Source organism: Medicago truncatula, chromosome 2 (assembly GCF_003473485.1).
Source record: "Medicago truncatula cultivar Jemalong A17 chromosome 2, MtrunA17r5.0-ANR, whole genome shotgun sequence".
In the NCBI taxonomy this organism is placed as follows: Eukaryota; Viridiplantae; Streptophyta; class Magnoliopsida; order Fabales; family Fabaceae; genus Medicago; species Medicago truncatula.
This window is the reverse complement of record NC_053043.1, coordinates 42190419-42200174: the sequence shown is the minus strand read 5'-3', so window position 1 is coordinate 42200174 and position 9756 is coordinate 42190419. Positions and strand designations below refer to the sequence as shown.

General features: G+C 32.4%; 1 protein-coding gene across 1 annotated transcript; it reads right to left on the bottom strand.

Moving 5' to 3' along the window:
- Positions 1-985: 985 nt before the first annotated feature.
- On the bottom strand, positions 986-7039 carry LOC25487530 (serine/threonine-protein kinase D6PKL2). Its single transcript, XM_013609474.3, has 2 exons — positions 6254-7039; positions 986-2274 (listed from the first exon to the last, which is right to left on the bottom strand). Exons 1-2 carry the CDS (start codon positions 6841-6843, stop codon positions 1470-1472), a joined length of 1395 nt encoding a protein of 464 aa, XP_013464928.1. The 5' UTR covers positions 6844-7039; the 3' UTR covers positions 986-1469.
- Positions 7040-9756: the final 2717 nt, after the last annotated feature.

Sequence of the window (9756 nt, the reverse complement as noted above, 5' to 3'; positions counted from 1 at the left end):
TGGTGGGAGAAGGATGTCAAGTAACCAAGTTTATCTCCAAAAAGCGACAAAGAGTCATAGATTTTACTTTACTGAAGATGCTTAGATAGATGGATGGACCAAATTAGCGTTGTTGTAATGATGTCCTTTACATTGTTGAAGTAGTTTAATTTAGATATTAATATTATAGCATTGAAATAAAAAAAAAATGTATCACACAAATCAAAAAATATACGTGTGTTGCCTTTTTTGACAAAAGCGTGGATCGTTTAAGAGTTACATATTTTTTTATAATTGAAAAAAAATGTAAGAGTTGTATAAATATAACGGAACATTGTGGAGTAGTGTATGAACCTCAAAGAGAAATCTCGATTGGCTATTGCATCTAATTTGCTTAAAATAGTGGGAGAAAATCAAACATACTAGTAAACCTTAATATGTGTGGATGAAGTCCAATCTTAAGCAAATCAACCGTAGAAATGAAACATAGCAATATCCAAAGTCAATTAGACAGAACATATGAAACAAGAACACTCTTTAGATTAGGCGTGTCTCGACACCAATATAATATCTATAATTACATCAAATTACTTGATTTTCTCAAATTATGAATGATGTCAGTATGCTGATGTCCGTGTCGTATCCTGTGTGTCTGTGTCGCGTTTCTAAATAATCAGAAGCTGAAAATGAAGGGTGACCGATCTCACTCTCAATACTCACAAGCTAGTGGCTACAACAAAGCCCCACGGTTGTCTTGTGCACGTAACACACGACATTCCACGTGGTTGGATGCATGTTCTTCCACACATAAAAGCCACACAAAAAACATATATTGACATGGTTTTGCACACAAATAGCCACGCGGTGCCAGCGATTTTCTCGTTCATTCATCCTCTTCCTAAGTCAATGTCACTTGTTGTTTCTACATAATTTGTCTCATCTCAATGTAGTGTAGCCCATATCTCTGTTTGACCTTAGTGATCCCATCAAAATATTATTAAAATCATGTGCAATTGCTTTCGACAGCTATATTATTATAATTCACCAAACTTATCTGCATATGGTACGTTGCTCTGCTCGAGTACCTATTAATTTAATTTGTCATCAAGCTCAATCAACATAGTTTGGTTGACAATATTACATTTTGCTATTCAAGCCTCTTAAATATAAAGACAATAGTATGGTGACAAATTAACTTAACAGAGAGAAAATAAATTAAAAAAAGAAAAATATAATTGAATTCCCTGAATTCAACTAGCTATCTAACTGTACTTTTTCCTCCTTCTATTGTGATCCGGCTCCCCTGAGATCGGGTTTCCACGTATTTACACAATAAAGATATCAGTGTGGACGTTTGATCAAGATCTGACGATCCAGATTCAAGAAATTTGATATTGTTTTAGATCGTCTGAGCTTGATCGAACGGTCATCGATATCTTAAATATGTGAATGTGGGTTATCCATGTGGAATCCAAGCTCTCCTATTGTGATCAATAATAATCAACAGGAGTTTGTGGACAACTATCATCAGATACATCTTCTTTGTCTTTAGTATAAGGTGGTGGAACATAAGGTGGAGTTGTACACCTTAACAATGCCCAATTCACACCTTGAAAAAATGAGTGGTGTTTGATTGCAGAAGCCCCCATTATTGATCCTAGCCTCCTTGATGGGTCCTTAACCAATAACTGTGAGATAAGATCTTTTGCCGTGGCTGGCACGGTGGGTTCCTTTGGGAACTCCAAAGCTCGAGCCACGATATTTGCTAGAGTTAATTCATTATCCAAGCCTCTAAAAGGTGTGACACCATAAAATAATTCGAATATAAATATCCCTAAGGTCCACCAATCCACAGCACTACCATGTCCCTCACCAGACACTATTTCAGGAGCTAAGTATTCGTGGGTCCCAACAAATGACATGGACCTAACATCAATGGGCTCAGCAACAAACTCAGGCCCATTGAACTGGTTTTGTTTCTTCTTTCTTTTGCGTTTTGGTTGGAAACAAGACACTGCTGGGACTATACAGTTGGGAATTATGCATGAAGATGAGGCAAATTGTGAGTGTTCAGTATGGGGATTTTTTGGTAGGGCTACTTGAGGAGTGTTTTGATTGGAGATTATTATCTGGGCTGGTGTGGAACTATCATCACATTTTAATGAGAGGTCAAAGTCTGTGAGCATTATATGGCCATCTGATCGAACTAATACATTCTCTGGCTTCAGATCACGGTATACTATTCCCAACATGTGAAGGTATTCAAGTGCCATCAACACTTCTGATGCATAGAATCTGTAAAAAAATGAATTAATAAAGAATTAATCAACATTAATCAAACCTTAAACGAGTGATAGTTATGCGTGTTCGGGCAGTACTCCGTTAAACTAAAATTATTTAGAAGTTGAGACACAAGCCAAAGCGTATCATACACACCTAAAACGGACAATACCTCGAAAACACAAGCTAAATGGACTTGTTTGTAAACTAAATTTAGTTTATAAACACCACTCATATTCTTCAACCCAAAGAGATGTCTTTTACAAGAAACAAAACCATGAGGGCTCACACAAGACCCAAAACGAACAATACCTCAAAAACAAATTGTTGTGAACTTGAGAACTTAAAATAAGAAAAGATGATTGGCCTATAATTGGCATAAAGATTGCAATAATGCTATCTCTAAGTTAAGAGAAGGTTTAATTATTGGCCAACATGATCCGAAGAATGCATATAAGAATATTGGTTGTTAGGTTAGGCCTACCGAATGAATCATGAGGATCAGACAAGGACATAAATCGTCTTGCCGTATAACTGTGGGCTACTACTCCATTGCTTGTTTGGCTAACACCAAGCACTTTAGGAAAAGAAAACAAAAAAACTTCATATACCTCTAAAAATATGAAATTAATTTTGATGTTTTTGTATGACATTGACAATAATGTTTTTTAGCTACTCATATAGTAGTAATAATTATTCACCCAAGAAGGGGAAATAAACATTGTCAGTGACACTTCCCTAAAGTATGTCACAAGAGTTAATTTAAAAAGTTGCGTGTTTTGCAAAAGACGTGCAAATAATGACAACAGAGCAAAAGCTGGAAAATAACTCTTCACCCAATTCTAAAGACAGCATAATACTAGGACTAATATATTTTTAACCAAAAAAGGCATAATTAAAAAAAAAAACTAATTATTGTCAATGACACTTCCCTAAAGTATGTCACAAGAGTATATTTTTAACCAAAAAAAAGCATAATTTAAAAATAAAAAAATAAAAAAAAACTAATTCGAGTTAATTAAATTCATATATGAAAGAAGACTTGGCTTTTGCTTGCTTTCATTGGTTTTGGTATGCAGAGTTTTCTTAACCACGTACAAGCATCCGAAGCTAAAAAACAAAATATAATAAAAATTCTTGAATTGAAACGAAAAAGACAAGCTTATGAACACAATTTCTTTTTGGCCCCATAAAGAAAGAACATACATGAAAGAACATGAGAAAAAATAGACTAATTACGTTACTTCAGAGAAAAAGCTGTTACAATAAAAGAAAATAATGTAGCACAGCTGCAAACACTAGAACCAAATTTTGGTTGAACATATCCTGATATGGGACCACGTCAAAATCTTAACCTCTCAATAAATAAATTAATTTATATACTATAAAATTAAAAACCAGAAATCCCGCAAAAGTTTATGGGTCTAGGATAAAATATTTCCATTTCCCCCAAGATATGATCAATGGGCTGATGCGGGGTCATAATTCCATTTTAAGAAGTTGGAGGTGTGATTTTTTATAGAGATTAATTTATATGTTTTGTTTGTTGTAAAATATTTTTACACGTACCGTACATTCAACCAAATAATTTTAAATAGATATTGGTAGAGATATTCTATCAACTATAACCAAAAAGATGGCAGCATAGAGTAACTTGATCAAATGCATGTATAAAAAAGAATTACACTGTTGTATATACAAATTAAATAATTTTTAAATTGTTCTAAATAAGTTCTAAATTATATATTTTTTGGTATATTTGCAAAGAAAAATAAAGCAATTCACCTATTTAAATTCACAATGTAATTGGTTGACGGTGTAAAAAGTTTGACACATATCAAAATCAGACTCATATTTTAAATTTTGAACTCTTTTTAGAAAAAATGTTCATGTATGTTGTACTCCATATATTTATAGCAAAATGTACTAATAAAAGAAAATACTCCAACACAATATGTAGTTGATGGAACGGTACATTATCCTATTGTGTGAAAACAAAAGAGAAATAGTTGGTAACAATTCCAAACAAATACTTGTTTTTTTTTTTTTTTATGGTCGAGGGTTCGAACTCCAAACCTTACATGTATTATGCATTATCCTACAAATTGAGCTAAACTCACGAGAACAAACAAATTGTTTAAGAAAACACATAAAATTACCTGGAGTATTATTTAATTATTTTAAAAATATATTATTTAACTTTACTCTTTTTTTTTCTCTTAAAAAAAAAAACTTCACTCATTTTTTACGTTTGTGTAATTGTATTGCCTAAATCTGACCACGTAAGACTTACTCAAACCAAAACTGAAGCTAGCCGCTGCTCCTAAGTCCTAACATGATGAGTGAATGTTGTTGAGTGATGAGTGCTGACCTCGGTAGGTGTCTTTTTGACTTTTGATATTTAGCATTTTACCTAAATTGTAGGCACATGAATGAATGATGATTATCCTATTTTTTTATTAGGTAGTTTAGTGGCTAGAAATTCACTTTTAAAGTGAATAAATGGAGTGTCAGGGTTCGAACCTCAATCCCAACATATAATAATGCATTGTCCCTGTCAACCAGGCTCACGGCGACTTATTCAACTAGTATTTAGTATAGTGTAATTAACCAACACACGTGCTGCCTCACACACATCACGGAATCATACGGTTAAAGTAAGCCAAAGCTGGAAAGCCACGTCAAAATTTAATTTTACGTTGACATTGTTGTGTTGCACTTGTCCTATAATCAAATTTCATAGAGGAATCAATCACTCAGAACTACTCCAAGAAGGGATGAATAATATTACTTCATTTTACTCCATCTATTTTAAAATGAGTATTGTTTTAGCAAAAAAAATTGTTTTAAAATGAATGTCACTTTTGTTTTCCAATGCAATGCTAACTTTTTCTTTTCACACCCTTCAATTAATACTATGTTACACTACTTCCAATGTATTATTTTTTTTTTAATAAAAAACAATCCAATAGTTGATTAAGATAATTTGGTAAAATTGTTAGAACATTTGACTACTTTATTTCATTCCTTAATATGTATGCAATTTGCTAAAGCGACACTCATTTTAAAACGGAGTGAGTAAGAAGTAGGAGTACTATAATAGTAAGAATATAACTCAACTTTATAATTTTTCCACCCTAGCTACTAAGTCAACTTAATATCTTTTACTTTATGAATTGAATTGATTAATGATAAAAGATAAATCTTCAAGAGTGTTTTAAGATATTTGTTAAGGAAATTAAAAAAGTTATTATACATTTGAGGACCGATTTTAACAAAAAAAAAAAAAAAAAACATAATTGATAATTGTCTATTTAATTTTTAGTTTACTAACATAACCATAAATATGCTCAATCATCTAAGAACAATTTGCAGACTAGAAATTAAGTCCATCCTTGTATTGGTTATTATGAATTTGTTAAAAGAACACTACATTATGCAATTTTGTTAAGCTGGTGATTCTAAACATAGTTGTAGTACTACTCGTAAGCAGACAAGTGAAGGTGACATAAGGTGGGTCCCAGGTAGATCGAAAACGGAGAATGGGAAACGGTGGTTATGGAGCCTACAAAACAAACATGAATTAGTAACCGTCGCTTTCATGTCTTTCATTCCGTCAGTTATGAAAGTTATGATAACGGTTTCTACTCCTAGATTTCCACCGTAGGATCTTCTGCACATTCCCGCACCCGATCCCCTCCTCCCTCTTAGTTTCTATTTTCACTCTCACACACTCACCCAACCATCAAAGAATAAGCTCAAACACAATTGAGAGGTATATCTAACACGACATTGATACATTGAAATCAATAACCACTTCACTTGTAACAATGTAATTATATATGTTATGTCGGATACTAACATATATGAACACATCAAACATACTTTTAACTAAAATTGTACCAGCTTTCGAGCTCTCTCTAGGCGGTAATATATTAATAATTAAAAAGTAATAAAAAATTAATTACTATGATGCTAAAATGGAAGTTCTTACCTGACGGCGGATTCATTGAACCGTTTGTTTTGCTGCCGTTGCCGGAGAACGTGAAGATCACCGCCGGGACAAAACTCAGTCAAAAGACAGAGCCATTTCGCAGCATCAATGGTAGCATAAAGAGTAGGCAAAAAAGGATGATCAAGAGATTCAAGTATTTCTCTCTCTGTCTTCGCTCTTCCTTCCTTACTTCTACTAACAAGCTCCTTCTTATCCATCACTTTCGCCGCAAACATCGCCGGAATCTTGCCGTCGTCATTAAGTTCAGCGAGGTAGACAGAGCTGATGTCGCCGGAGCCGAGACGGTGGGAGAAGCGGAGGTCGGAGGGGAGGATGCGACGAGAAGGGGATTCGGATTGGATCCGGTGAATGGCTGACCAGCGTGGGTCGGAGGAAGGAGCGTGATGTTTGGTGGTGGTTGGAGGAGGAGGAGGAAATGGAAGGGATCGACCGGAGAGATGAGCGGAGGTTGAGGATGAACTGAAGCTTGTACTGCGTTTGATGTCGGCGGTGGTGACAGTGGTGGTTGTTGTGGAGGCAAAGCTTAGGCTCTGGAGGTCGTCGGTTAGATCGTCGAGCCACGGGTCCATTGTGTTGGTGTTTTGTCCAACTAAGTATTTCTCGGAGTTGAGAGAGTGTTTTTTTATTTTGATTTGAGTGTGTTATGATATAAATGGGTTGAAGAAGGAGAGAGTGAGAGTAAACGGAGGTGAAAGTGTTACAGTTGTTGAAAATGGGTCTTTCTCAAAACGGGGGAAATGGAGGAAATAACTTTGGGATTAAAGTCATTTTGAAAATGGGTATTTCTTCATTTCCATTTTTAAATTGCTTTTTCATGATCATAATTACAATTAATTATAAGTAAATTATTATATATGGTAATGATGATGATATCAACATTGTCTTCAAGGTAATAGAAATATATTTGGAAAATGATTTCGCACACTCGTACGCACTTCTATACCTTCGACTTTGAGAACTATTATAAACAAAAATTTATTGTTTAAATTTATTAAATAAATTATGTATATAGTTTATAATACAAAGCAGATACATCATGTATTTAGTAAACTTAAAATATAGATTTTTGTTTATAATAGTGACGAAGGTGTACATCTTAAGTTGAGAGAGATATAGAAAGTGGTATGAAATTTGATAATATGATAGGAAAAAACACGAGAGAAATAAAATTAGGTGTTGAATGAGTGTTAAAAATGCAGAGGTGTATAAATATATGTGTTCGAAAACATCAATGTCACAAAAAAAAAAAAATATTTATACAATTATTTTGTGACATTGAAATAAAAATATTAAATATAATAAAAATAATTAACTTTGCTTATATTTGAGACCAACAAACACAACAATTTTGTTGCTTATATTTTTATATCGAAGAGATTCCACAAATGTAAAAGAGATAAGTTTAAGGAACCATGAATTTCACTACACAAAATGCCCATAGATAAGTTTAAGTAACCCATATATTTGGTCCGAGACCAGAGGAAGTAACCATGAACATTTTCCTCTGTACATAAGTTGCAAACTTTTGAACCACAAAATGCATTGTAGCAAAGTTATTTAAAAAAAAATAAAAAAAATTGGAGGAGAAATTATTATTGATATCGATGACACTAACCATTTTACAATTGTTCATGTCTCTTAGATGAAATTTGAATTTTGAGCGTAAGAGGTTACCTAATGAAACACTTACTACTCATTTAACACCTTATATATTCTATCCATCCCTAAATAACTGAGTCATTTACAAAAAAAAAAAAAAAAAAAATCCTAAAATAACTGAGCATTTCACCTTTCAATACAATATTAATTACTTTTTCCCCTTTATGACTCTAATTAATACTCCCTCCGGTCCTTATTATAAGAAAAAGTTGATTTTTTAGGTTCATAGAATAATTAATGTATCTTATTGTAAATATAGTCTAGATACATCACTTACACAATGAACTAAAAATGTTAATTGTTTATTATAATAAGGACCGGAGGGAGTACTACTTTCATCACTCTGAATTCAATATATTCCATTTTATATTCATGATAGTGGAGAATGCATCGATACTTAACAAGAACACTTAAAATCATTTTTCTCTCTCCTTCATTTGTACATTTTTCTTAATACATATGAAATGAATAAATGACCCATTTAATCCGTGACGGAGGGAGTACTATCTTTGCCCTTAAATATATAGGAAATGATATTTAAACATTCATTTTGTAACAACTTTCTTTTTCGTACTTACATTATTTTTTACTTTATCTCCCTATTGTTTTGATTTTCCTGTAAATACCTACCTTTTCTTTTTAAATCATGGCTATCTAATAAGTTGTCAACCGAATGGTTATTCAAATAACACTTCTTTAAATATACATACGTTTTGAGTAAAACACTAAAACTAAGAAAATCTGTTGTGTTATTGAATTTTGTTGACATTTGCTATTGTTTTTAAGTTTACATGAGAGAATTGGTTAATATTTTAATTAGATTATTTATTACATATTAAAAGAATGCAACTTAATAGTAAGTATGTTGGTTAAGAACTACCATTGCACTTGACAATTTAAAAAGACTTCTATAAAAGAAGATAAGGGAAAAACTCTAGTATTCCTATATTTAAGGATGTGTAGTACCAACATCGTATGTATCAGGAAAATTAAAACACTAACCTAACTCTTATTTCGAATTTATAAAGACACAGAAATGAATATGTTTGTTCAACTCTTACTATGGTGACCACGTTAATGTTAATTCTCATCTTTTCCATGTTGGTGATGAGTTAAAATGATATAATTTTTCCTTCTGTCAAAAGTAAAAGTAAAATTGAGGTTTGTACAAAAGAGTATTAAATTCTTTTCTCTGTGTGATTATGCTATTCATTATTTGCAACCTGTGGCAGGTGGGCCGATTATCATTTATCATTATGTAATCACTAGGTCACTATTTACATAATGCAGACGGATCTTTATGGCATATAGTTGCCACTAACCAAAACTTCTGCTCCTTATTGATATGCATTCATTAGGTCATCGTTCCCCTTTTGGGTCCTTGTATAATTGTATTATAATGATACTAGTTAAAGAAAGATTCACCAAAAATATAAATAGACTGTTTTTTTTTTTTTTTTTTGACAAACACTGCTAATGATTATTCTTTTAACCCTCCGATTTCCAGATAAATAAATTCGACCGAAAAATAAGTAAAATTTAATGCTTTGATTAATTTATGATTCAAACTTGAAAGAGAAAAATTTGTCCTTAACTAAAGTTTATTGTCTACTTGAGTCTAATTACTTAATTTTTTTAATTTCAATATAGTAAGTCTTGTTTGTTTCTTAAATTTGTGACCAACTTTATCTTCAAATTATCTATGTCAAAGAGACCCAAAAGCTATTGAGGCCATCATGAACAATGCTTATATTCAAGACCCCTCTCTGTTTTATGTCAATTGGAAAACAAATCAACACCATAAAAGACAACCACTTAAAACA